Source organism: Pezoporus flaviventris, unplaced genomic scaffold, assembly GCF_033815535.1.
Source record: "Pezoporus flaviventris isolate CSIRO_AGI_PZ_B2104156 unplaced genomic scaffold, CSIRO_AGI_Pfla_v1 ptg000002l, whole genome shotgun sequence".
NCBI classification, from domain to species: Eukaryota; Metazoa; Chordata; class Aves; order Psittaciformes; family Psittacidae; genus Pezoporus; species Pezoporus flaviventris.
In genome coordinates, this window is record NW_026892550.1 from 83,684,483 (window position 1) to 83,712,476 (window position 27,994).

The 27,994-nt window shown below is 50.1% G+C and overlaps 2 protein-coding genes across 3 annotated transcripts in view; both read left to right on the forward strand.

Moving 5' to 3' along the window:
• LOC133264807 (sodium- and chloride-dependent GABA transporter 2) overlaps positions 1-17,138 on the forward strand; it is a 30,484-nt gene extending 13,346 nt beyond the window's left edge. For both annotated transcript variants that reach the window (XM_061444791.1, XM_061444790.1), the window contains 9 exons: positions 653-787; positions 9,465-9,568; positions 12,361-12,485; positions 12,997-13,109; positions 13,255-13,392; positions 13,947-14,049; positions 14,766-14,866; positions 15,297-15,467; positions 16,630-17,138. In XM_061444791.1, coding sequence (XP_061300775.1) covers positions 653-787; positions 9,465-9,568; positions 12,361-12,485; positions 12,997-13,109; positions 13,255-13,392; positions 13,947-14,049; positions 14,766-14,866; positions 15,297-15,467; positions 16,630-16,749 — 1,110 coding nt within the window. In that variant the 3' untranslated portion in view covers positions 16,750-17,138. The remainder of the gene's footprint in view (positions 1-652; positions 788-9,464; positions 9,569-12,360; positions 12,486-12,996; positions 13,110-13,254; positions 13,393-13,946; positions 14,050-14,765; positions 14,867-15,296; positions 15,468-16,629) is intronic.
• Positions 17,139-23,577: 6,439 nt separating this feature from the next.
• Positions 23,578-27,994, forward strand: part of LOC133264808 (sodium- and chloride-dependent betaine transporter-like) — a 39,674-nt gene continuing 35,257 nt past the window's right edge. Inside the window, exon 1 of the mRNA XM_061444792.1 lies at positions 23,578-23,744. The gene's annotated coding sequence lies outside the window, so the exon portion shown is untranslated. The remainder of the gene's footprint in view (positions 23,745-27,994) is intronic.

Genomic DNA, 27,994 nt, shown 5'->3' on the forward strand with positions numbered 1-27,994 from the left:
AAGAAAAGAGCTGTAGGGTAGCATTCAGGTGAAGCGTGCTGATGCAAATCCTCATTCAGCACGTCCACACAGGAAAAACCTGAAGGAGCAACATTTCTTTTTTGGCCTAGCATGATACAAGAGACTGAACAGCTTTTTTTCAAGATGATCAGTAAGTCTTGAGGGTGAGGGGGCAATGCAAAAGTATTAATGACATTACTTGAATCGCTGGGGAGGTTCATGAGCCCTGGATATCAGTTTGTGTGGGAAACACAGACGTGTTGTTGTGGCACCCTTCAACAATTAGCCTCAACAGTCCTAAGAGTACCCTGGTAATCCCCAAATTGAGTTCTATATTTACCAGGAGTTGAGACCCTGGAAGGATTAGCTGATACTGGCCTGCAACATTCCCCCAAAGGATGTGGCTTCTTTGCTAGATGGACTATTTCAACTCTATTAGAGTAAGTTTGCATTACTTATGGGGCTAGGTGCTTCCTGGGTGCATTAAAATGCATTTCTTCTACCACAGGCAACAGCAGTGTGCTCAGCGGGGCAGCCTGCCCTGTCCCCTGCCCATCATCCTTGCCCAGGGGTTAGTGCTGTGCTGCCGGCCAGTGCTGTGTGCTCTGGCCTATGCTGCTCGCTGATGTTTGCCTCTCTATCCTCTTCGCAGGTGGTGTATTTCACGGCCACGTTTCCATACCTCATGCTGATTGTTCTGCTGATCAGGGGAGTCTCCCTTCCTGGGGCATCCCAGGGAATCCTCTTTTACCTTTATCCAGACATCAGTCGCCTTGGGGACCCCCAGGTAAGGTGGAGGGGGGACCGAATAGCTGAACTGTGCTTGCATGGATGCTTGTGGCTGTCCTCTCTTCCCTCCTTTTACTTTTCTCACTCTCTTTCTTCCACTTTCCTCTTTCTGTCCCTTCTTTTTCTTCTCTGTGGGCATAAGGCAGGGACTGTGATGTTGGTGTGTACTCTGACAGTCACCATGCTCTCTCGTCCTCAGACTTCACCCATTCTGTTACTGTATTTTCTAGCCTGAGTTGAGATGAGTTGCCTAGAGTACAGGGAGCAAGATTTAGCCCTTCATCGTGACCAGTGCTTGCTGTTCCCCTCATTTCACAGGGATACTCTGCTGCTTCAGAGGGTGCATGGGTACCACTGCACCGTGCCTGCAGTTTACAGTGAAGAGCCTTGCTCCTCGCATGCTTGCTCCAGCTTCCCTGGAAGCATGCAGCGTGTATGGATGATGGGAGCTGTGGCATGCTGCAGCAGCAGTCCCTGGGACCCATCCACCCTCCTTGCCCCCTGGACTTTGTTGAGAAATTCCTGCCTGTCTGATGGGAGGATCAGTGCCTGACTGCTGCTTTTAATCTCTTAGGGACAAGTTCTTCCATGTTAAATCCTGGCTCCAGCTGAGCTGCTGTACCAGCCTTTGTGTGAAGGTGTTTCCAAAGGAGATTAAAGGGTGCCTGTCTGCCTGGAAAATAGGCCAGCAAAACCCTTTGTAACCCCATTAACACTTTCTGGTCTAGCCCCAGTGCTGCCCTAGATATTAATTTTGTGAAAGGGGACACAAGTAGTGTCCCTTTGTAGACAATGGGAGAACATTGTGGGAGGAATGGTTCTGACTGATCCTGCCCCCCCAGTGGAGGAGAGGGGATCCCTGCTCCCTGTGGGTGAGGCTAGCAGCATGTCAGGGGCTGCAGTGCATCCCCGGATCGTGCCTGTGCCAGTGTGACTCTGTCAACTCAGTTTGACTTACAGCTTCCGATTTGGAGAGCTAAACACGAGTGTCCAGTTTCCAGATCCAGGCGGTCTGTTTTTTGTCATGGAAGGACTTGGAGTTCCTGCTCAGCTTTCTGGAAGTCCCTCTCTGGCCAAGGCTGAGCCTGAATGTGGGGTAAAACTCCTCATTTTACAGTGGCTGCTGCTCTCTTGCTCCCTTCGTTTGCCTCTGGACAGGAGGTGGGTAGGACAGAACGCTATCTTGGTGGGAGGGTGCAGCAAAGCTTGGAAGGCTGGTGAGGACAGGTCTGTGCTCGCAGTGTTTGCGGCTCCATTTGTGCTGATGGAGTGCAAGGCACTTCTGAAATGAAATAATGTTTTCAAAAGGTGCTAAATTCACTTATGAAAAGTCCTGTTGTTACTGTGTCACCCAGGGGACTGTATTAAACCATTTCAGGCATGGCATGGTTTTGCTGGTACTAGCTGTGTCCTTATTAGGTCTGTCCTGGCAAACTTTCCCAATTACAGCCTGAGCTTTAGAAGCACAGCTTCCTTCCAGCCTGGAAAATGCTAATGCACTGGTGGAAAGGCAAAGTAACCCTTCAGTGTGAGAGGGTGGCTTATACTAGACTGGGGGAGGAAAACTTGCTCCTCCCTCCCCAACTCCATCATTCCCTGATGAATATTTTACTTCCCTGGGAGAAAAGCAGGGATCTGTAGCAGCAGTTACCTTCCTCCAGCATGCTTTAACCATCCTGCTGAACCAGGGAGCAAGGCTTGAGGTTTCACTTGTGTTTTCCCATCAGAGACGGAAGGGTTAGTATCCCAAGCCCCACACGTGTGCTGTGCACCCCTCTCTCTGTTCAGGGACAGTGTGAGTCCTGCCAGCCTGTCGAGGCCAAGTCGATTGTAATTGATTTGTGCTCAGAGGACGATGAGCTGTAACTGTTTATCCACAATCCTGCACTGCCTGGAAAAGTGGGAGATCCTTTAGCGCCTGGGAAGGGATCCTGGGAATTGAGACAAAATGTGAAAGATACCGTGCTTAGTGTAAACATTATGATAGGGCATCTCAAGGGGAGGTTTAACCGAAGGGCAAACAATGTGCAAGGGGACAAAATCAAATCTCTGTTAAAGTATATAAAAAAAACTAGGTGAAAAGAGGGGATGAATTATTTAGCAGATTCTACCAAGGGAGCAGCAGCAGCTGAGATGTGATTAAGTGTCAGAATATCAGACTGTTGTGTGGAAATCATTGCTTTTCACCTGCCAAATGACCTTGGACAGAACTGGGAAATCCTGTCTACGAGAGCTCAGGATAGCTGATTGATGATGGTGGTCTATTCTGGCCATGAAATCCACAATGCCCTAAATCTTCCTGTGCCTTCATCTGCTAAATCTATGAAATGCTTACCATTCAAATGGTAGATAAAATTCACATGGTAGGTAGATTAGACTATACAGATAAACTGTCCAAGTCTGAATGATGAAGTCCAGTTCTGCTCAAATACAAGCAGATAACAGCAAAACCACTAAAGTGATTATCTATTTTGAACCGTAGATCCCCAACCTAAAAAAATCCCAGAAAGCAATCCCGTAGTATGTTTTTTATTTGTATAGTATTTAATATTACCATGTTAGCATGATAGCCATTGCTAGCCCCAAATTTTCACCTCCCTCCTTGATTACATTTTCTGTGCTCCAGTAAGTTCGTATTTATTTCGTAGACTGGGCTGTGTTTTAACCGAAAGGGGATCATAGAATCATAGAATAGTTAGGGTTGGAAAGGGCCTTAAGAAATCCTGGGGTTGTTCACCATTTCCAGTTTTGATCACTCCACCCTTTGCAGTTATCTTTGTGGCAATTTTGTCAGTTGTTTATTCCAGTAGATAACCCTGGAGATTTATGGATGTGATTAAGGACAGGGATGAGCAGTGTGACCCACTGGTGGGAAGCTGAAACAAGAGGAATTCAGACTAGAAATCAGGTTTAAGTGTAGGAAACCTGTAATTAGAAGAACTTTCTTCAGACACTGACACATTCTCTGTCACTTGATACTTTCACACCATGACCATTTTAATAGACGTATTTAAAGAAAGGATGGATGGGCTTGATGAAGAAAGTGCCACCTGTGTGTTTGGATTTGCTTCAAAGAGAAGAAATGTAACGGTCTCCTTTCACTCTGGTATCAAGTCTCAAGTGATTTTAGCTATGTTTCATTAGATTTAACGAGTGAGAATGGAGGAGTTAAATTCAGCAGCCCCTGAGGACCCAGCTCTGCCCAGACTGTGCCAGGATACCCTGCCTGGTTGTGTGCAGCTAAATTCAGAGCATTTACCTTCATCCAACCTCTGCTTCTGTTGTCCCTCCATCTCTCATCTGCACTGCTTTTCACATAGCCTTTTCATTTTCTTTCACCCATTTCCCTGGTGGTTATTTCTTGGAGCAGTGTTTGCTGCTGCAGAGTCCCCACAGGTTCCTGCTTCCTGATGGATGTGGCAAGAAGGAGAAGCAAGAGTTGAAGGTGCCCCCAGCTCTTTGTGGGGCTGTCTGCTGTGCCTGTGACCAGGGAGGGAGGTGATGGGGCTCATGATTTTCACTGGAGCAGCTCTTGCTGCTGAGGCTGCGCTGAGGACAAGCCCTTTGGGCCACCCTGGGGAGGATGGGAAGTACATGCATCTTGCAGGGCTGTGACCTGGTTAACCATGGGCCCCAGAGCCACTCTGGGGAAGGGATCAGAGCCCCAGATCCTCTCCAAGTTCAAAACCCTCCTGCTGCTGCTCCACAGCCAGCAAGAGCTGCTGCTTCCCAGCAAGAGGGGAGGGCAGCCGTGGGCCTGCTAAATATTATTTGTTCCCCTTATTTATTATTTTCCCAGCAAGCCTTTAACTTGACCCTGTGTGCTCAGTCTGTGCTGTTGCCAGGCCCCTGCTTCCCCTTTCTGAAGGCGACCGTGTTTTCATGCTGGAGGGTGACCTGCTGCGCCTGTATGTGGATGCGTGTGCTGGCATGTTATGCTGGCCCCTCACACCCCGGTCCTAGAGAGGGTCTGTGAGCCCAGGCACCACTGCCTGCCCTGCCTGGGGGGCAGAGGGCAAGTATGGGGCAGCAGGAAGGGAGAGCTTGCAGCTCCTACATCGTGCTGGAGGGGCTGAGGGCTAGCATCCTCTCCTCCACCATGCTGGAGCAATGCATCTGTGTGGGGTGAGCCACAGCTGTATTTACCTTGTGATGCTTACTTCTCCTCCCACACCTCTCACCAGCCCTGCTGGGTCTGATTTCAGTGCAGACATAGCAGGGAGGCATAAAGCCATCGTTCTGTCTGCCTGCAAGCAGCAGGGTAGGGAGGACCACAAAACCTGGCTTCCCAGGCAGCAAGGAGCATCCCTCCTCCTCACATCCTGGGGCAGGCAGCTGTGCTCTTCAGGATGAACCAGAACCCTGTTTATTTTCTTGCGTGTTTAAAGAAACTCCAGCAGTAGGATGCGTAAAACATCCCTATGGGTCCACAGATTCCCCTGCGTGTGAAGGTTACATGAGGTCACTGCTCTTCGGCAGGGCATTGTGAGGCCTGGAATATGGGCACAAGGAGATTAACCAGGGAGCAAAGCCCCCACTCCCAAGGAGCCCATGGGTATATTTTCTGAGCAGCTGGGGCTTGGGGTGGGAATGTGATGCTTGGCCAGTTGTAGGGTGGGCAGAAGGACTGAGAACTGCTTGTGGCATGGATTCATTCTCTGCCTCTTCTCTCAGGAGGTAAATAAGGACAAGTGAAATCATTTGCCTGGCTTGTGCAGCACGGTGGTGGGCTCCTTGCAGCAGCTTGCACTGCTGTAGGATGCGGACTGGGTCTTTGGGCTGGGGCTCGCAGGCCAGTACGGAACGATGGAAAAAAGGCAATAATCAGGAAGTGATGCCCTGGGTGTTGCGAGTGTCTTGAGGTGAAACCCTGGCAATCAAGATCTCCCTTTTCAGCTGGGCTGAAGCCATGTGTTTGTGTGGTGCAGTGGGTGGCTGGTGGGATGTGCCAGCGCCCCAGTCTGACTTGTGAGACGTGATGCTGAGAGTGAAAGAAACGCTGGTTGAACTGCATCTTGATACTTGGGTGGTTTTGACTCTTTACTTTGCTTTACACCAGCTGTGGCTCTCCACGCAGCATGTACCCACTCTGTGCTGTATCATCTTTGCTTGTTGATGGGGACAGTTTAGCGCTTCTCAACATGGCACCTGTGTTTGATGTACGGCATACACCGGGGTTCAATAACGTTTTGCTCAAATATGGCCTTTATTGTTACTTGAAAGTGCTCTGGGATCTTCCTAAGGAAGGATCTGTTTCAGTACAGGGGGCTATTAAATTCCAGTACATGTAATAAAGTGAATATTGCTGAGAAAATTAAGGGGCGCAGGAATATGTCCTCTTATAGGCCATAACCATCTCGGATAACTGCAGCTCAGGTGTGAAGGCTTTGACTAAAAGCAGAGAGTAGGCGGTTATTACAAACTGGTGTAAACAACATGTTCAAGGAAATTGAATTATGAATTAAATATACCGGGTGGCTTAGAGAACTGCAGACAGCAATCAAATCAAAATACCCCTGCTGCCAACGTGCCAGCAAAATCTGAACAGGATAAGCTTTACCAGTCTCTTTGGGAGCGGTGGCTAAAGAACAGCAGCACACTTTTATCTGCAGGGGAAAGAGAGCGCTGCCTGACCCCAGAAAGCCTCTTTAGTCAGAGTGGGAATATTAAAATAGTGAGAGGCTGTTGATCAGCAGCACAGGAGGGGAGGGGGGAGTCTTGGAAAGGCTGAAAACCCATTTCACTGAGTCACTGCACAGAGAGAAATGAGCACAGGCAGCAGGTGGGAGGGAAAGGTTTTGGTTGCTGCTTTCCAGAGTGGTCTGTGTAGCCCCTGTGAGCCCATGGGGCCAATGGGCAGTGCTTCTTATGAGAGGCTCAAGGATGAGGCTGGACCACAGACAGACTGAGGCTCCTTCCAACCCCAGTGATCCTGGAGTCCTGGGATGGGCTGCCACTGGTGGGCCAGGAGCACTCTCAGCATCAGTTGTTGCAGTCCATTGGCCCTAAGCAGTTTGGGAACTGCCCGGGGGGGGTTGGCGGTTGGCAAGTGGCAAGGATGCAAAGGTGGCTTGGTCTTTTGCCCAAGAGCTGCAGTAACCTTTTAAAATGGGAAATAAAGTGCATGCAGCATAACTGGTGCTTACAGTTATGCTGACTAAATACGATCATAAGCTCTGCAAGCCAGGTTTAGCTTTATTTATAGCTGCAGTCACAGGCTGCCTTGCTTCAAAGGGAGTATACGCAAAGGTGGGTCCTGTAATCCCTGAGGTGTCAACACTTTGGGGCTGATTTCCCACACAGGCCAGTGTGCACCCAACAGTGTTGTGTTGGGCAGGGCAGGCAGTGGAGAGGGGAGCCCAGAGACCCCACGCAGGTCTCTGCTATACAGTCAAGGGTATCACTGGGCTTTAGAAATGACCCACTTCATGAGATACAAGAGCTATTGAACCTTGGTGTCTTGATATTTGGCTTCTACTATGGCTGGAAAAGCATTCATTCTTTTCCTGCCCCTGGTCTCTTGGTTGTGTGATTTATCTGATATTTAGCACTGGTTGAGTCTTTCTCCCCATAGCTTTATGCCCAGCGGAGATGCTGAATTCCTGCCTTTTTCCTGTTTCCTGGATGTTGTGAAATTCATAGGTAGTTGGTATCCTTAAGGTTAAATCTGGTTGAAAATTGTCCACTAGGTCCAGTGTTATGGCAAAGATAACGTTTTGATGGCAAAAGTCTTATCTTCACAAGTTGAACTTTAAGGGCTCCAAAATGCATGAGCAGGTGTTATTTGAGGTTGAATTTGCTGAAAAACCAAAGCTTTAGCAATGAACAGGAAAATGAAAAGCAAACCTAGGAAAACATTTCACCCCAATCTGTGCAAAAATGCTTAAATTATTGATGCAAAGGTGTCAACGGGTCCAGCGCCTTGTTGTGCCTACAAAATAGCTGAAAAACGAAGCCTATGGTTTAGGAATCAATTATAAAAAGGGCTTTGATTATGTTTTTTTTCCTAATATTTTTGAAATGCAAAAATTAACAAAAATGCAAAAATAAACCCAGCTCCCCATGCAGCTCCTCCAGAGAGAATAAAGTACACTTAAGTTAATTACTTTTATAATGTCCTAATGCCTCAAAGTAGCTGTCCCAGTCCCACCTCATCATCTCTCCCTTTCTATGCTACAAATCAGAGATTTGATCTGACTCCCTGTGAAATTGTGAGCAGAATTTCCATAGGCTGAAGAGAAGGTGGTGGGGCTGAAATTAGCCGAGTTGCTTGCAGGGCAGTCAGGGACAGCAATTTCACCCAATTGCCACACTGGCTAGGGTGAGGATTCATTCTGTGTGGCTGTCACTTGAGCTAAAACCAGAATTTCCTCCAGAAAATCACAGCCGAGGGGATCGTAACATCCCTTTGTAAGGCCCATCAGCCTAGGAATTGCTCTTCGGTAAGTATGGAAGAGGAAGAGTAGAACCATGCATTGGTGAGGGTGGCCTGAGCAGCCAGGGGTGCTTGTACAGATGTTGTCCAGCTGCCCATTTCCTCAGGACATGAGGTCTTGGCTGACCGGTACGGTTGTGATTTGGAGTCATCAAACCCACTGTGGTCCTTTCCACTGACTTCTATTCTTCTCAGAGGGCATCCTGAGGCAAGGTTGGTGTCTGTCCAAGGGCTCGCCAGCACTGCTACTCGGAGGAAGGAGGGTATAGCCAAATTGAGACTTCTCTCATTAAAGTTGTCATTAAAGAAATTCTCTTCTGCTTTTCTTTCCTGACTAGCTTCTCTTTTGTCTCTAGAATTTGGCTACCCTTCAGCATTGGTTGAATCATCATCTTACCTCTATTTTATAAACCTCTTAGGAACAAAAGTCTTAGAAAGCAGAGGGTTTAATTAATAATCTTTGTCATTGCTTCATTCCTCACTGTTAGTTCCTGCTTTTGCTGTTCTCTGCAGAGGGCAGTGGCAGTGGTTGCACTGGTGACTGCACACAGCTGGGCTTTCAGATCAAATTTGGCATTGACAAATGTCAGCCTTGGAGCATGGGGATGTATTATTGACAGTGAGAGTGAAGCAGAGTTCAGAGGTGCCTCACGGGACTAACAGCATTCTTGTAATGTTTTTAGGAGCTGTCTTTTGCAAACAGCTCTGTTTATTTCTAGTACTCCTCTCCTCCTCCCCAGTTAACTTTCTTTTAAGTTTGGGGACCTTTAAATTAGGTCTTGGAGAGAAGGGGCACTACCAGAAGTTGTATGGACCCATGGCACCCAGTGGAAGACGCTTGCCCAAATCAAGCTCCTTTCCTCTGCTAGCAGACAGTTCCTTTGTCTCTCAATGGGAAGCATTCATCTGGTCTTTTGCTGCCATGAGGCACAGTGCTCTGCATATCTGTCCAAGGAAGAAAGAGATGATGATGAAGAGCTCTGTGTTTGCAAGGGTCCTGGTGCATCACTTCCCTTTGGCACTCTTAGCACCTGCTGGGTGCTTCCCTGAGCACTGTAATTCCTGGCACTGTATAACCTGCCCCTGGAAAAGGCTTGTGTAAATGCTGGGTTTTGCTGACCTCCTCATCACTGGCCATTCTACTGGTTATGACAGCTCTGCCTCTTTGCATCCCTGCAGCGTCTGTGCTCTGCTCTGTGCTGGCCTTGTCTTCTCACCTATGTTTGCGTCTCCCTTGCAGGTCTGGATGGACGCAGGCACTCAAATCTTCTTTTCGTATGCAATTTGTCTGGGATGCCTGACAGCTCTGGGCAGCTATAACAAATACCATAACAACTGCTACAGGTAACTGGAGCATGGCTCTGCTGCCTAGAGCCTTCCCCTCCCTGAACATCAGTGTACACAGCCTGGTGAACTGCTGGAGGCTACTGGCCTTGTGAAGTGCTCTGTTTTCTGCTTCTACTCAAGGCATAAGAAAACTTTTTATTTCTCTCCCCTTTCTACCCAAGGGAACATTCTGTCCATGCCATGGATGACAATTTCCCTCTTCCACACCAGCTGAGACCCAGCAAAGTCAGATTCTCTTCACTAGCTTTGTGACCCCAGCCCACACCACAACCCCCCTAATTATGCAGTGCATGAGTAGCCATAGGAGAAGCAGAGCTGTGAGATCTAATGGCTCTAGATCCTTTCACCTTGTGATTTATCCTTCCTAGGTTCATTTCAACCTAATGTCTTGCACAGCTGTGAGTGCTCTGGGTTCCTGTGTGCTATCTATGGCCTACATGTGAGTCTGAAAATAGGAGTTCTGTTTCTTGTGTACTCTCTCTGTGCTGGACTGCCCTTGATCAGAGATGGGCTAGGTTGCCAGGTAGAATCAGGCTGTCAAGTTGAAGTGGGCAGGTGAAAATAAACTCATTTTGCTGTAGATGCATCCAGCATCTGGAGCTGCATCCCCTGGGGTAAAAGGCTAGTGTGAGTGGAAGAGGTCACCTCTGGGTAAAACTACCTACCTTCCTTCCCACCCTTCCTCTACTGACTGTTGCTACTGACACTGGGTTCTCCTCCTAACTTTTAAATTTGAAACTGTGGTTGTTGCCATGGAAGGTCCAGGCAGACCACTGGCTACATGGTCTTTGCTTGGTGTCTTTCTCTTCACCTTAGAAGTTCACTCGTGTTGTAGGGAAGCCTCTTCGACAGTGGTTGGGCTGGGACGCTTCTTCCTTTTCATGTCCCTTCTCCCAGATGCAATTTTAAGAGAAAAAAATTGTAGGAAAAGAAGAAATAATGGATCTGCCTCCATGCAGCAATGGCCTATTGCATGTTCTAGAGCACTAGACCTTTTCATATCCAGTCTACATGTGTAGCACGGAGATGATGACGGGCTCCTTAGCAGCAAGATTGTAAAGAGGTTCTATAACTGCAGCTGGGAGATCCTATAGAAGAGGGAGAGATATCTGATCACACACAGACCCTTTATGCTGTTTGGCTTTGCTAGGGAATTTATTATTAATTTTGGTGTTAAACCTCCACCAGGTTGTTCCCAGGCATGGATCCAGTTCTAATGAGTTGGTCTTGTGCTCTGCAGCCTTGGTTTGCATAGGAAGACATGACCAAGTTTTAACAGGACAAAGGGACACCAGCATGGTGCCCCACTCACCCCAGGCCAGATGTAGCCTTTGGTGACCAGGAAGAGAAAAGGATGTGTGCAGAAGGGGCTGTTGTTTGTATGGCAGCAGTCCATGATGGCACCAAATAGCACAGACTGTTTCTCTCTTTCTGGGACAGTAGGAGCTCCCTGGATTACTTTCAGGTGAAAATCTGAATAGACCAATTTGCTCTGGCCGCTCCCTGTGTGCTACCCTCCATCACAACAGCCCACCTGCCAGGTGACTGGAGAGCACCTTCCAGCACATGCCTTTCCAAGGAGGGCTTGTCCTGTCATGCATACATCAGGGAAAAGAGGGGGAAACACCAGGAAGGAAGAACTATTTGAAATAAATGGGAATTTGCATAAAATGGCTAAGGATATAATTTGAGTGGAGAGCAGACAGTTTATAGCCACCTGAGAAATGAGGCTCTGACACAGGCTTCCCTTTGGGTTAGCTGAGCTTGATAGAGCATGACTTTCTTTACCAGCTGGGAGATGCATGGGGACTTGCATCCCCCATCCCCATCAGTCTCTCCTGCCTTAGAAACCAAGCGCAAAGGCAGAGCGATGTTGTTAGGTGCTGCGCAGCAGCCCTGGACAATGCAAAGAGCTGTACTTAGGAAGGAATAATCTGAATTTGTATGGCGTAGAGGCTCTGTGTGAACTGCACTGTCTCTCTAGAAATGGTTGCAGACCATGAACAGATCTGGTTAACACGCAGGGAGGAGCATGAAGCCCCAGAAATTCTCAGTGCCTAAAGACTGGCATGGAAAATCACACTGGATTTGCAGCGTAGCATTTAATAAAATCAGAGCAGGCCATGAAATGCCGGGAGGGGTGTGTTCAGTTTGGTTCAAAACGTCTCAAAAAGATGCTGCAAATGTTATTGTTGTCCCCAGGGTTGCAGTCGCAAGAGGACTAGGGAGACTGGAGCGTGAAAAGGAATTGGATAGATAAGAGATGTTTAGTTTAAAGAGTAGATGGATGAGAGTGAGATGAAAACAAAGACAAAAGGGAATAGATCAGAGAAAATACATTGGATGTCTCTATTAATCTTTTTCTCATAATGCAAGGACCAGGAACTATATAGGAGTGTTGAGAACCAAGAAGATTGTAACTAGTCTGAGAAATCTATTAAGGAAAAAGCATGTCCCCTTTGCAGACAAGCATAATCTCTGGTACTCCGCTACAGGAGAGAGGAGAAAGAAAAGCGTCAGGCATGTAGATGTGTAGCATGATTATTTCATGACCCAGAAGTTTAGGTGAGGAATGCACCTTTATGCTGTCCTTGGAGAAGGTTTTCCTTGGGGTTCCTGCTGTGTTGCCCACCCTGGGGCAGCTCCTGGTGCTGAGCTGAGCTGTGGGGATGCTGGGAGAGAGGCCCTGCTGTGGGCACAGTGGCTGGGTGCTGCCCTGGGGGGGCTGCCATGGGGTGTGGGTCATACCTGCGCCTTTACCTGTCTGATGCTGTGCCTTGTCTTCCTAGGGACTGCGTGGCCCTCTGCTTCCTCAACAGTGGCACCAGCTTTGTGGCTGGCTTTGCCATCTTCTCCATCCTGGGCTTCATGGCAGGGGAGCAAGGTGTGCCCATTGCTGAGGTGGCTGAGTCAGGTGAGTGGGGACCATGCTTTGATGGGGCTGTGGGGTGCTGCCACTTGACACCCCAGTGACAGGGGCATGCCTGCAGGGTTCCCATCCTGGCAGGCAGCTCTGCTCTCTGCTTCCAAAAATCGGGGAGAAGTGAATGCACAGTCATTGCAATGGCTGTGGCTTGAGCTTAATATAAGCTGGGTTAGGGTCAGGCAGCTTCTGTCTCTTGGTGGGGTTGTGAGGTGCTTGCATGGCATGTGCCCAGGCTTGTGCTGTGCTCAGAGGCTTTCCCTGGCTCCCAGCCCTTGCCGCAGTGATTCAGCCAGAGCTTGCTGTGTCCCCTGTCCCTCCCTTCCCACTGGGCTCCTCCATCTCCCGGGGAGCCTGGGCTTCATGCAGAGTGCTGGTATAACTGGAGTGAAAAGCTGCATGGTGGCAGGCTGTGCCTTGGCTGGGTGGCGGCCTCAGGGATGTCTGTGCCAACCATGCCATACTACTGCCATTGCCCACTCTGAAGCCCTTTTCCCTGCAGGGCCTGGCTTGGCATTCATCGCCTACCCTCGGGCTGTGGTCATGCTGCCCTTCTCTCCGCTCTGGGCCTGCTTCTTCTTCCTGATGGTTGTTTTGCTGGGACTGGACAGCCAGGTAAAGGCACAGGTGGAGGGCAATTCCCTGCCAGACAGAAGCCACTATCTCTTCAGGACAGGCTTGAGCTTGGCAGAGGAAGGGCAGTGGGGCTGGGGAGCCAGTCAGGATGGGCTGATGGAGGTGAGATCTTTGCTCTTTGCAGTTTGTCTGCGTGGAGAGCCTCGTCACAGCTCTCGTGGACATGTACCCCACCATCTTCCGCAAGAAGAACCGCCGTGAGACCCTCATCCTGATGGTCTCCGTCCTCTCCTATCTGGTCGGGTTGGTGATGCTCACAGAGGTATGTTGGGCTCAGACCCACTGTGTGGTGCTTGCTAGGTCTGGGTGCCCCCAGTAGAGTGGCAGCACTCAGTGGGTGGTGGGGTCATGCTGGGGCCAAGAGCTTGTTTGTGAGGCCCATCCTGCTGCATAATGTCAGGAGAAGGCTGCCAGTTCTTCCCTGTGGAGTTCGCATTTTCCCTTCCAGTCATCACCCCTTATGCCAGCCACAGTCCTGACACTTCTCCAGCTAAGACTGACAATTGGAGCTCTGTGCAGCCCATGTTTTGGTTATAGGTTTATCTTCACACAAGCCAAACCTGCCCTGGAATGAAGGGTTGCAGAGACTCCTGAGAGCAGGGCAGCTGCATGTCTCCATCAGTCCTTAAGCCCAAGGGACATGGCCTTTGCTGTTGGCTAAAAGCCCACAGCAGAGAGAGGAAGGTGCCTCCAGCTCTGGGGAAGATGCTGAGTTTGTTTCCTGCTGTTGCTGGAGCTCTTTTGCCTGTGCCTGATTCCTCTCCCTTCTCTCCTACCCTCCTTCTCTCACCTGGCTGCCCACTTGGCCCTTCCCAGGGTGGGATGTATGTCTTCCAGCTCTTTGATTACTATGCTGCCAGTGGCATGTGCCTGCTCTTTGTGGCCATCTTCGAGACTCTCTGCATCGCCTGGGTCTATGGTGAGTATCAACTACGGGGTGTCCCCAGCTCTCATCTCTCAGGCTCTGATCAGTTCATCCTCACAATGCTGGTCTCTAGCTCATCTTGGCAATTGCTTCATAGTGCAAGGCAGACCTCTAAACCCTTGCTTTGATGTCCCTGGACTCAGCTGGTGGGGGCTTCCTCACACCAATGCCCTGGGGAATCTACTTGGCAGATATCCCCACCGTGTTCCTACATGTCCTTGCTTTTAAGGCCCTCCTTTCCTGAGGACTTGGAGCTGTCTGGGGAATCTTTTCCCAGCCTGTGTGTAGAGGAGTCTGAGACAGTCAAACGTTTTTAAGTGCTCTCTGTCAGCCTTAACATTCACAAGGGATGGGTAAACCCTGGGTTCAGGTCCCAGACTGCGAGATCATAGAATCATAAAATCAACAAGAATGGAAAATACCTTTAAGATCAGCAAGAACAAACTTTACCCCACGACAGCCAACTCCAACACTAAACCATGTCACTAAGAGCTTGGTCCTACTGACCTATTGGGCTGTTCTGGGGCAGGATGATGTTCCTCCAGGACGAAGACTGAAGCTGATCGCACTCCTGGCGAGCTCCCCAGCAGGGCTGTTGGCTATGAGGTACCGCCTCATCTTCCGGGGAGCACCCAAACAGTGGTGAAGCAGGACATCAGACATGTCCTCCTCCCTTGGTAGCAGCAAAGCCTCTTTCCTGTCTCCTTCAGGTGCTGAGCGTTTCTATGATAACATTGAAGATATGATCGGCTACCGGCCATGGCCTGTCATCAAATACTGCTGGCTTTTCATCACGCCGGCAGTCTGCATGGTAAGGGCCCGCAGGAAGACGAGCTATGGGAAGAACATGGGCAAAGCTGAGTGCCTCTGTGGTGTAGATACCCATACATATACGGAGAGATGTGAATATGTACACAGGGTTATGTGATTTGTACTATGGGAACCTCTTGTTCTGTGCGTGGCTTTGGTGGCCAGGTGTGGAGCTAAACAATGGGGAGAGGGGTCCACCTCAGTAGTGATAGAGGTGTTGGGGGGGGGGGGAGCTTCTTGCTGCCATGCCCAGTGCAGCATATGGGGCTCTCCCAGCAAAGCTTGCTTGACTGGTGTCTCCTCTGTTGCTGTCCTGGGGAGCTCTTTGTTATCATGGGGCTCTGTGCAGGCATGGGCTCACCAGGATCTCCCTTGGCTCATGGTGTTGATTTTCTTGCTCTTTTTCCTCTTGGTCTCTTCTATCTCTCCAGGCAACTTTCCTGTTTTCTCTGATCAAATACACCCCACTGACCTACAACAAGAAGTATGTGTACCCATGGTGGGGAGACACCCTGGGCTGGCTGTTGGCCCTCTCCTCCATGGTGTGCATCCCTCTCTGGATAGTCTACAAGCTCTCCACCATCAAAGGCTCCCTCAGAGAGGTGAGGCTGGTGCTCTGGGATCAGGGCATGGGCTCTGCTTCTGTGTTGAAGTCCAGACTTGCAGGGGGATAATCTGTATGTGGCAGGTTAATTAGCAGGGAGTCTAGAATAAACCAATTTAATGAGTGCAATGCTATAAGAGACTTGTTTTTTTAAGTTCTGCCTGGCTGAACGACTGCTCCAAGCTGGCCGTTGCCTCTTGGCACCCTTTGCTTATTGCTTCTGTCTCTTTGCAAGTACCATTAGGAAAATGTTCATTAGATGGAGAGGGTAAAGTTGATCTCCAGTGCCTTGAGTCAGCCTGGTGGGTGCCCTTGACTGAGGCTTGAGGACTTGCTCTGGGGAAGTTCCAGATCCCATGAGCACTGTGGGCAGCTGGGTTCCCCAGTCTGTGCTAAGGTCATAGGGGATGGATCACCAGGAGTTTGGAGTTTCCATTGCAGCCTCAGTGTCCTGGGGCTGCCCGGCTCCCAGAGCTGCTGTGACCCATTGCTGGCTGCCCTCGATGTGCACTGGGAGGCCAGGGAGCTGGCAAACCAGATGTAGCTCCAGGCACGCACCACATCCCTGGCATGGCTCACAGTTTCACGGGGAGGTTTCACACAGTCCTGAACCCCCAGGATCCCACCCATTCTCTGCCTCCTTCAAAGGCTCAGGAATGGGTTGTGATAGCAATGGGCCCCTCACCTCTGCATCCAGCACAGACAGGGAGGAGGGGGCACAGATGCAGGGGCATGGCAGGGGCCACGCTGCATGGTGTAGCAGGTAGCTCCTTATGCAATTGCTGTCCTAGCTGAAGTCAAACCTGTGTGCACAGGGTTTCCCTTTGTAGTCTGTGCTGATGGAGGGGATGACTGGGACCTATTTGGGCACCAGCCTTTCTTTGGACTGCTTTCAAGCCCTGGCCTGAAGTAAATGGAGAACAGTTTCCTAATGTGTCTCAGGTATCTCAGTGCTTGTCCTGGGACAAGTGAATGGTTAGAAGACAAGTTTATCCCCCAAGTTTCTGTAGTGCTGGCAGTCCTTATTTGGGACATCTCTGGCATTTAGGGACCAGCCCTGCAGCCTTACCTGGCTGTCTAGATGGTACCCGTGGCTGGAAGGGAGGGCTAAGGACCTTTTGTCCTTGCAGCTGTGTTCAATGCCTGTCTTTGCCTTCCAGAGGCTCCGCCAACTCACCTGCCCACTTGAGGACTTGTCTTCCAGGCCAGGCGTGAGACAGCCCCTTCCCTCCACCAGAGCTGACCTCCTGATGTTGACAGAGCTCGAATCTCATTGCTAGGACCAGTGGGGCTCTCCCTCTCTTCCCCCAGGGTGGTTTCTCTACAACCTTTACCACCTACTGGATAATGCAAGGATTCTTCACTTGCCGAGGAGAGAGGGATTTCTGGGCTGAGATCCCTTCTCTGGAAGATTCAAAGGGCTGAGGAAGAGGCTGCCATGGAGATGGTCTGTGTGGAGGAAGCAATGCACCTTAATCCTCTCCCTGTAGAGGGCTCTGAAGGAGCAGATCAAGCACTGGTGTTCCTGAGCATTCCCAGCCTGCTGGTGGGCAGAAAGGAAGAGCTGATCCTGGAGTGGAGAGTGTCACAGAGTCTCAGAGGTGTGGCTCTGGTGTGGACTTTGGGAGCTTCTCCATTCATTCCATTAAATCCTTGCTTTTCCCCTCTAGATCTGTTCTGTCTCAGTTTTGTCTCACCAGCATCCCTTGCTCAAGGCATATTAGGCAGGATGTGTGTTAATGAGGCTGTGCTGGGCATTCAGGTCTGGCTCTGTTGCGGTGGCACATCAGTACAGGAGGGTGGCCAGAGGAGAGGAAGATCGGTTAGGATAGGGAGGAAAACACGGAAAGCTAGTTTGAAGGCCCCTGCATGCGTTAGGCCTGGGTACCTGGATGAAGTGGTGAGTGCAATGCCACCTTCTGCTGGAGCCACGCCAGCCAAAACAGTCATCTGGGTGATGAGTCACTGGGCTGCTCCTATGTGGGTTTGTGTTTTCTTCATGCAGGTGAAGGCTCATGGGGAAACTCTCCCTCCTCTCTGCAGGTCTAGGTCTTTTTTTTTTTTTGTGCTGACTGCCTTCCAGGTGCTCTAGAGCCAGCCGTTTTGGTTTTCCTGCCTACAGAGGAAGAGCTGCGTTGGTGAAGCAGGATCTGCATGTTATCACTATACACAGGGCCCCTTGCTTCCAGACTGTTTGGGTAAAAAACAATACAAAAATCAAAGAGCTTGTGTTTTAAGTGCTGTAGCCCCAGCATCCGAGGAGGGCAGCCAGAGGACAACTAACCCCGGGAAGCTGGGTGGCTCCCAGGAAACCCTGAGGAAAGCTGGGGAGCTGAGCGAGTGGCCGGCAGGCTCTCGGCTTCCCGAAGCGCACACGGACACGGGTGGGCACCGGGCCACGGCTCCTGGCGCTGCGGGAAGAGGAGAATTAAAGCAGTCCGCGCAGTTAGCCACAAGGTGGCCCCAGGACCTAACCTACCGCCGCGGCCGGACCAGATCGCCCCTTCGGAAGGGGCTCCGAGCCGCGGGCTCTGCTCGCACGATCGGGATTTGCCCATTCACTAGCCTTGGGCAGGGGTGAAATCTTCCCATGGGTAGCCGTGACCCGGCCATTCCTATTCCCCCTCTCTCCTTGTCCCGTCGAGGTTTTCTTCTCTCTGCAGTCAGCTGTACCCAACAGGGATTTGTGTCCCTGGCTGTGGCATCCACTGGTTGAGACCTCTAGGCAATGCGAAGTTCTTGGGCTCAGTTTTCCCCAGTTTAATGTTGGAGTCTGGTGGCTTAAGATGGAAAACAGGTTGATGGTGGAAAGGGGTATGAACCTCCACTTCTGGAGACTGTGGAACTCTGATGAGCACCACGTACTGAGGGGTTTGCTGCTGGGAGGATTTGTGACGGTGCAGGTTTAACATCCAGGAGGGATATCCCACTGATCTGTGGTCCTCTGGGGCTTCACTGGCTCTTCTTATTGCCAGCCTGTTTTCCCTTTTCCCAGCATGTTTTCCACTGGGGCAGGTTGGTTTCTAGGGTGTGTGCACAACCATGAGTGAACCCCTGCGGTCAGCCCTGCACCTCCCCTGTGGTACTGGCTGGTAGGAATCAAGTGAATGGAGTTCAATACAGAAGGGTTTTTTTCTGTTGGATTTTTGTGTGAATCATATTAGGAGCTCCAGCAACAGAAATTTTTATTCATGTAATTCTAACCTTAAACAGAATTATACTTTAATTTTCCAGTAATATCTATGAGAGGTATAGCCCGCTGGGAAGATATAACCCTAATAGAAAATACTAATTGTCCACAGCTATCTCCCAAATATGGCTGATGTAGAAAGTCTGCTTAGCTGCGTCTAGGCAAAGTGATAGTCTGCTGAAAGGCTCATGTCTGGTTTAGTTTCAGAGTAGTCTGGTGTCCAGCCAACTGGGCATGGGGTTTATCGATCTGGTTATGTATGAGTCAGGAAACCTCCCAGGCCTGTGTTCCTACGTGGCCCAATTGCTGAAAAGCTTCAGATGAGCTAGGCAGGTCAGATAAGCAAGAAAATAAAAGTTTTGCTGGGTATACTTAAATAAAAGTCCTATTTCTGATAGGACTTTAAGATACTGGATAGGACTTTAAGTACTGGAAGATAAAGTACTGGGACCTGTGCCACCTGGCTTGAAATATGAATTAAGTATATTCTGTATTGCTCCTTGAGAAGTTTGATGGACTAAATCTACAATTAATATATTTGAAACTTACAGATGTGATATTTCTCACAGCACTTTTTAAGACTCCATAATTAGAGGGGACTTTGGTGAAAAAAAAGAATGTGGTGGATTTGGGAATAGGTGATTTGTCATGATTTGGAATACCTTGAAAGGGATTTTCCTTGCATTCAAGATAAGCCCAGAGTACTCCTCCTCTTGCAGTCTGTGGAAGGCTCTTGCAGATCTGATGTCCTTTAGAGAGGAGATGTGTCGTTGCTGGAGATTTCTGAGCTTCAAACTCTAAAATCTGCAACTTAACCTGAGGATTCAACTCCTTATTTTCATGAAAATAGGGATGAGAACAGCGGCACAAAATTTTTCACAGGTTGGGTTTGTTTTGGTTTATTTCAAATGAGAAGTTGACATAAAACTAAAGAAGTCCCAGGTTGTTAGTACTTGAAAGGATGACTGAGCTTTCTGTCCATGTGTCCATGAAAACCAGGCTCTGCTTTTCCCATATTGCAGTGCTTACATCAGTGGTGCCTGGGGAAGAGTCTCAGCCCCCTGACTGGGCATAGGTACTGTTGACCCTGCCGTCATCCTCCATGGACAGAAATGTCCACATAGGGCAGGAGAGAGAGCTGTGGAGCAGGATGCATCTGCTCCCATGGGGAACATCCCAAACCCTGGTGCTCCCAGCACTTTCAACCAGAAACCTTGAGAGGTCCTTCTCCTTTTGCCACTAATGGTATACAAGACAGTATTCTGTGGCTATTGAAGAATCATGCAGTGTGGGTCATGTTGCACATTTCACTGACAAGAAAGGTGGAAGTGTGTCTTACAGACCAGTGAAAATGAGTATATCAGAGCAGGATGTTTGGCTGAGCCCTCATCTGCTCATGTGGTCAGCAGCCTGCAGGATGGGGATCTGCATGGTGCAGATAAGGGAAGCGTGTTGGGGGAGCACTAAGATGGATTCAGGAAGTTGTTACTCCTTAGAAGTTACCAGTGACTTGGTTATCCCCTTCTCCATCTGACCTGTCTTTAGTTGCATCCCTTTGGACAGCAACATTGCGCCTCTCTCTCCTTTGTCCTTTGCATCCTTGTGCCTTCTGCATTGGTGGGATTTGCTATTACAGCAAATGTCCTATGTTGACGGGCTCAGCTGCCCTGAGGAAGGAGGGAGGGAAAGAAGGAGCAAACAGGTGTGTACCCATGTACTGCCTTTTTTCTGCAGTCCTCCTTGGTGTCTGATCAACAGCAAACATTGCTTTTAGACTAGGAGAGGCTGTTAGACCACAGATGTCTCCCCAGCATTGCTAATCCTCCCTCCTGACCACTTTTATTGCCCAGTGGGGTCCTAAGCCATTTGCCCTTGTCTCATCCTCTCCTCCACCAGGGATGCTGTGGACTAGTTGACGTCTTGCCCTGTCTGTACTTCCAAAGGTGGAGGGTCCTTACAGCCTCCTTCTCTCCAGGATCGGTGCTGCAGCTGCCAGAGCTCATCATGGTTCTGTGGGGCCTCTCTGGTTCTTGTTACTTTAGTGATGTTCACTTGTGATCAGTTATGGTGAAACTGCCATAGGAAGTCACAGGCTTACTTAAGCAGAAATTAGCCATAAACATAAAATATAAATAATATGAATGCCCAGGGGAAACTCCTCTGCAAGCACAGCATTTAATCAGCAAGGCAAGTTCCCAACCAAAGAAGCGGTGGTGCTGTGCCCATGGGAGAACCAGCATTTCTTTAGTTCTGTTAGCAAAGGTGTCAAAGGGTTGAATTAGTCTGGACAAGCAAGGACAGTTGGGAGACCCAAATAATGGGAAAACCCAACATGCACTCCGAGGAAAGAAAAGGGAAGGCAAAAAGGGAGGCAAGTTCCCAGAGCTCATTCCCTGTGCCGGCTGAGGCTGTGGCTCCTCTCCTTGGGCTTGCTTGCAACTCTGCATCCTGCCTTATAGTCCCTCTGTTAGCCCCTGTGGGAACCTGCCTCTGCCTGGGAAAATGGCAAAGGAGGATGCTGTGCTGTGGGGAGACCTGCAGTGGGATTGTCATGTCCTTCAGCAGCCCTGTCCTACCTACACAGCCGTGCAGCCCATGGTGCCTGCTCAGGGGCTGTCTCTGCCAGTGAAGGTGGCAGTCAGTGGTCAGGGATATGTCACCCCTTCCCTTGCCCACCCCTTCCCCCCTTCACCCCTCAGATGAGACTGAACAGAGTCCATACCCCCACAGCTGAGCTGGTCAGAAGGTGACTTCTGGGTTTCACTCTGAGCCATCACACCAGTGCAATCCCTCATGTGGAGGCAGCTGCAGTGGGATAAAGGTGTCTCATACCCGCAGCAGGATTTGAAACCACTGAATTATTGCCTGGTGGGCCTCTCTGAAGCCCGAGTGCAACTTCTGGTACCTTCTGGGCTGAAAAACAGAAATAGCAGACTTTTTTTCCTGCTGGAGAGTGATTTTCGCGCATTGCTGGATGAAGTTTTCATTTAGGTTGACTTTCTTCTTCTTTTACCTTAATGTCACAGGTCATTTCCCATCTACAGTTCTGTAAAAAAAATGTGATATTCCTGCAAAACACTTCAGTGTAGATAAATCAAGTTTTTAGGTCAGCTCTGCTTACCTAGGCTTATCTCAATCCCTTTTTCATATCTGGATAACCTCTACTGCACCTTTTCCTCAGCTGTGCTGGGTCACACCAGTCCTCTGTGGCATGATGGGCAGCAGCACTGTCCTTCATTAGCAGGGACAGAGGCAGCGCAGGGCCTGTGCTGTGTAGCCAGCACAAGGTGTTCACCTTGTAGTCTTTCAGGACTTCAGTGATGACTCCCAAACGGCAGAAGATGGAGTCTGCCTGCTCTGATGTTGATCCCAACCCATGCAAGGGAAGAATCAGACTGTATTTCTTTGGGTATGGGACCAATCCACTCAGCCAGCCCAGAAGGTAGGTGAAAGCTAGGGCTTTCAAAAATGGCATGTTTGGAAAGTTTAATCCTGAATTAATCCTCTACCCCCTTGGCCTCATTGCCTGAGTAGGGCCTCTAGGGCAGAGTTGGGCTGGCTCAGAACTCCCTGTCCCTGGGGACTTCCACCCTGAGCTGCTCTGCACCCTCTTTGCACTTCCCAGCAATGTGAGCTCAGACCGGCTGCCCCCAGTGTCAGCTGAGGTAGTAAATAACTCCCCCAGAGTAGAAGGAGTCATTTTTCCAGCATCGGCATCAGTGATTTATCCTGATGATCCCACCAGGCACAAGGGTGACTCATGTCACGCTCATCTCCAACATCGCTTGTCCCCAGGGCAATCCGGTGTGCTCTATCGTGGTCTGCTTCACTGGTTTCTGGCATCCATGGAGGATTCCATGGAGGGACAACATTAAAAATGACCTCTATAAAGCACACAGGCACACAAACCTACCACTTCCGCCATGTGGGAATTCAGCTCCCGTGTTGCCCACTGAGGGTGCTGGGGATGCTCATCTGGTGAGCTCTGACACAGGTGAGCAGTTTGGAACATGTGCTGATGTGTCCTAGCTTCCATCCCATGTGCTGCTGTGGTTTGACCACATGGATGTGGGAAAAGTTCAGTAGGAATTTGGAGGCATATCAACAGGCAAAGCAAAAGACAAATCAGTAATGGCAATTAATATAACATTTTTAGATATAAAATCTGAGCTGAACTGTCTTGAGGGAATAGGAAATACGGGAATGTCTACTGCTGGTATTGGTCATAGAAGCTCTGGAATAGCGCATTGGGCTGAGATGCATACAGAGGAAGCTGCCAGGGCAAAGGCACAGGGGGATTGCTCGCTTCTAGTGAGTGTACAGGCATCATAAAATAAAGACTCTGTCAGTATCTCTCCCTGCTGACAGAGCTCGGTCCTTAGGAGCTGTGTTTGCATTCACAGTGCATGGCACAGGCCTGGAGGGGTCTGCATGAGCCTGGGACAAACATCCCACCTCCACCCGCTCTCTGCCTTTTGTTCCACCTGCTTGATGGTGTTGGTGAGCCTTGAACTTGGCTTCTGAAGAAGATTTAGTGTAATGGTCCCTGGAGATGGAGACGATCCATTCTGCACGTTTGCAGGATGATTTGAGGGATGCCGCTATCCCACTAACATGCTGGTGAAGGGTGCATGTTAGCCAGCTTGGGCCATGCTGTGGAGTCTGAAAGGAGAAAGCTCCTTCCTGGTGAGGGTGGAAGGACCTGGAGTCACTCTGCTGGCTGCTGGCATTGATCTTTGCAAACTTTGGGCCTTCCCCCTGCCTGACCATGGCTGCTTTCTTTTCTTGCTTTACTGTCAGGGCCACAGTTCAAGGTCTGGAGAGCAGTATGTTGTAAGGGAGCTGGGGAGAAAGTTCTGCTGCCCTGATGCACCTCCCTTCCCATCGTCCCACCACCTGAACCACCTACATGTGAGCTGGGTGCTAGTTTGGTGGAGGGAGCTGGTGGAGGGGAGGGACGGGAGGAGGAGAGAGGGAAGTCTTCGTCTTAACTCTTGCTGTCTCTCTTTGACACTCAGTGGAAACCCTGCTTGGAGTCCAGTGGAACGGGACGGCTTGCCTGGGGTAGACCTGCACTGGGTTCAGGTGAGTTGGGTGTTTGGTCACTGAGTAGATCTGGTTGGAAGCGTGTGTAACGCTGGATGTGTGTGTCACGCTGGGAGTGCCGGTGTCTCTTGCCCTGTTGCTGCCAACTGCTACGCACCAGCTGCCTACTGTGCTATGGGGAGTGGGCCTGTAAATCTGCAAGGGAAAAGTCTTCCCAAAATTAAGTAAAGGAGGAGAGAACTGAAGGATGGAGAGCAAATAAACAGTTGGATCATCTCAGTGGAAAGGTTTTTCTTTCAATGGTTTGTAAAGGAAAGAATGAGTAATGATGCTGCTAAAGGCTGCCAGGAAGCTGCAGAGCAAGGGGATGTCCGAAGGATGGGTAATTGGTACTGAAGGCTGCAGCAGCAGAGGGAGAAAAGGACTTGGACAGCAGAAAGATTGAGAAGATACATGAAAGTGGGCCAGGCAGGGATGGCGATGAAGGACAGTGATGGCTAGGTGATAATAGGTGTGGGAGGAAAGGTGCTGGGGGTAGGGTAGACTACAGACATCTCAGCTCCTGCAGGCATAAGGCAGTGACTCTCCTTCTGTGCTGTTCTGCAGTTCCTGGCCCTGGCCCAGGGAGCTTGACTTGGGGGCTGCAGCTCTAAACGATGTGCTTAGGAGTGTGCTCCTTGTTCTTCTTGCCTTAGAGGCTTCACCAAATTTGTTCCTGTGTAGGAAGGAGACAGTGAGACAGCACATTTTTTGCATGTGCTAAACTCTGGGGATCTGTGGGCATATTTGTGAACAAACTGAGGCAGAGCACATGGGGGTTTCATAACACTTGATCTGTCTTTCCTTAAATCAACAGTGCTTTTGAAGTAATCACTACTAATCAGGGCTTTCATCTAGTGCCATTGGAAATGCCATTGCCCCAGTTTTTCCTCTTTGACAGCTGCTGATATGAGAGCCTGAACCTTGGACCTGACCTCTGCAGCTCTGCAACAGCCCAACTCTTCTGGATTCCTGGGTGCAGATGTGGGCCTTGAAGAGGGCAGGCTAATGACCCCATGCACCTTATCTCTTCCTTGCCTGTGCTCCTGGGCAGGGCTACAGAAAAGATTTGGTACCCTGGGCTGGAGATCACCCACCTCTTGCAGGGTGTGGGTGGGATGCAGTCCCACTGCACTGCAATGCAGCGTTACAGGAGGCACTGCTAGGAATGGGTTACAGTACTGCTGGAGTCATAGTCCACACACATGCCTCTGCCTGTCGTGATTTCACCTGATGTCCTGTGCACCAGCTGGACACGGCTAAGCCTGCCCAGGGTCAGACAGATAGATCCCCAGCCCGCACCTGAGCAGGATCTGGGGTGCTGGACTCCCTGAACAGGGAGCTCAGTGCATGGATGACCATAAGGCAGGGAGCCTGTGTGGCACTGCTCTGTTGCTCTGGTGATGGCTGTGCACACACACCTGGGCTCTGCCAGATAAACTGTTGGCTCCCTTCATGTTCCATGCTGGGAGGCATAAGGTAACGTGTCATGCCATAACCTCGTCTGCCTTTTGGAAAAGTTGTGCTTGAGTACTCTTCCCCATGGCCCCGGTTTCTCACCACTGATAGCAGATGCCCACAGGCTGTGCTTTTGGGAGGTTAGGCAGGCGTGCGTGCCTGGGGGAGTTTAGCTAAGCAATGCCTAGGGCAGTGTGATGCCAAATCCCTTGCGCTGCTCTCCAAAACAGACTTTTGGAGACATTTGCTACCTCTGCTGTCCTGCCCCAAAGCAGCAGCCCCAGGGAAGCGACTGCAAGGTTCAGGTTTTAGGCGCTGCTCAGGTTAGGATTCTTGTGCAGGCCTGCAGAGGGGAGCTGCTTTGCTGCCCATCCTTCTCTCACCCTCCACCCTCAGGCTGACCTGTGTCAGCAGCCGGTGGCCGGGCCGCAGCGCTGGGGGCTATCAGCCTCCTTCCCCTCCCCTGCCCTGCCTAGGGCTGTGGGTGGCGTTCCTTGTTCTGGGTGAGGTGGCAGCCCTATAGCCACCGTGTCCCCTCGTGTGGACTCTGCCCTGCTCCTGTGGGGCGGCTGCGGGTTGCACCGCAGGTCGCTGCCCCGCCGTGCCCCTGCGGCGCCTGTTTGCAGAGCTGCGCGGCCGCAGCGCAGCTTTCACCCCTGTGCCGTTCACCCGCCCCGGAGCCGTGCCTGTGCACCCCTCGGCTGCGCACAAGCACCTCTGACGCAGCTTGTGCACCTCTGGCCACCGGGTGAGTGGCTCCAAGGGCTCCATAGGGCCAGCCTGGCTCTGCGCCCGTAGGAGACCTGTCACCGTGGTGCTCCCAAAGAAAAAGGTGGATCTCCTCCTGGCTGCGTGCCGCGTGCAGTGGATACAACCAGAGTATGGGCTGAGTGGTGATCTTGAGAGTATACGGTTTGACGCAAAGGCTGCTTTCTGACCTATTTACGCCCTGCTTATGGACTGCATCAGTTAGTCTTTTTTTTCTAGGCTGAAGTAAGAAACCACCTCTGTGTTTCTGTAGCTGAGATCAGGGATGTGAGCCACTGACCGGCAGAGACTGAACTGGCACTGAGAACAGCAGCCTACGCTGCTTTTAGTGAGGGGTTTGCCACTGATCCTCCGAAGAGAGCAGGTGCCATTAGATACTTTGGAGGCTCTTCTGTCCTGACAGCAGAGGACAAGGCAGGAGCCATTGGGTCCCCTCCTGAGCAGGGGGTTGTAATCTGAAGGAAGATGCTCTATAATCCTTGCAGCCTATATCAAAGATGTACATGTCATTAGTGAACTCAGAGTGGCTCTTTATCTCACTGGTGTCAGTAAGCAAACACTAACTGTGGAAGTGTTGCTCTTATTTCATATTGAAAATGTAAGCAGGATCTGGTCCTTGTAACAGCCTCCTGTGCCCCATGCCCCTTGCTGAACAGATGCTTTGAGAATGCCCTGCAGCCCACACAACCTGGAAATTAATTAGAAGGAGTAAAGAAACCAACTAGCTTTCAGCAGCTTGAAGTGAAAGGCATTTTAATTCTGACTGCTGTCCTCGAGTTGGTCAGCTTTGTCATGCTACATATTCCCTTGCCTTTCTCCTTTTTGCAGCTGGAGTGAGCAGCTGTCCAGCAGCAGCAGCAGGTTTGGAAGCAGCCATGGTTGAAGCAGCTACCCTTGCTTATGTAGCTGCTCTTAAATCGTCTGGAAAGCACTTGCTTCTACTGCTGCTGTTTTCCTGTCCATCCTGCAGATACAACCTATTCCAGTAGCAGCCCACACAGGCTGATCTAACAGGGTTTGTTCCTTAAGCTGTACCTTGGCACTGCTGTTCCTCACTGAGCCCCAATCTTCTGTCTGTGCTCCCACAACCACCCCTGCCATTGGCATGCGATGCAGGGTTTCATCTGCCGAGTAAGTGCTGGCTCATTTTGTGCAACCAGAGAATTTTCTGTGTCCTCCTGCTCCTCCTTTTGCAGCACAGCCCAGCTCGCTTTCTTTCTGATTCCACCTTAAATTGCAGTTTACATGCTTGGTTGCTGCTCGTTTCAAAACGAGACCGAGAACTACAGATGCAGTGCAGATGTCTGCATTGTCATCTGCAATTCTGCCTTCTGCAGCTCAGGCAGCACCTGAGTGTCCCAAGTTGCTTTAAAACTGTGCTCCCTCTAGTAAGTGCTATCGGCTACTTTTAAATCCCATCTCTCTTCACTGTTCACTCCATTTCACTGTTCTGTCTTGAAATTGTCCTCTTCTCCTTTGCCTTAAGATAAAACAGCAGAAGAGGTCAAACAGAGGATGTTAACTTCCCAGCAGTAGAAGCTTCTGTGTGACAGTAGTTGGGAACAGGCAGTAAGTTTGCAGGAAGGAAAGCTTTAGGAGCATCTCTAAAGGCTTATTCCTCTGGTGCCAAACCCCTAAGAGGCTCTCTCTCACCTTTCTCTTGTCCTCTTGCTCCTTTTATCACTTGAGCAGCCCTGAATAAGCCCCTTTTGCCCTGAAAGAGGCTGAGGATACCACTATGTTTTGCTTTCAAGGGACACTTTCATTCTCCTCTTTTGCTGATTCCTTCCTTCCACCATTTAGTCACAGCTTGTTCCTGAATAAAGCCGATAAATGCTGTTCTCCTGCATCTCTGCATTGTGCATTCACTGTATGCACACACCTGCTCGTGAGTGCCAATGGGAATTCAGAGTTACCCTTGGCTTTTCTTGCCTTTTTTGCCATACTTGAAGAATCCTATGGAGGTAGGTGTGGGAGACACACAGCCTAGAATTTGTAACCAAGGGGAGACTGGGCTACCTCAC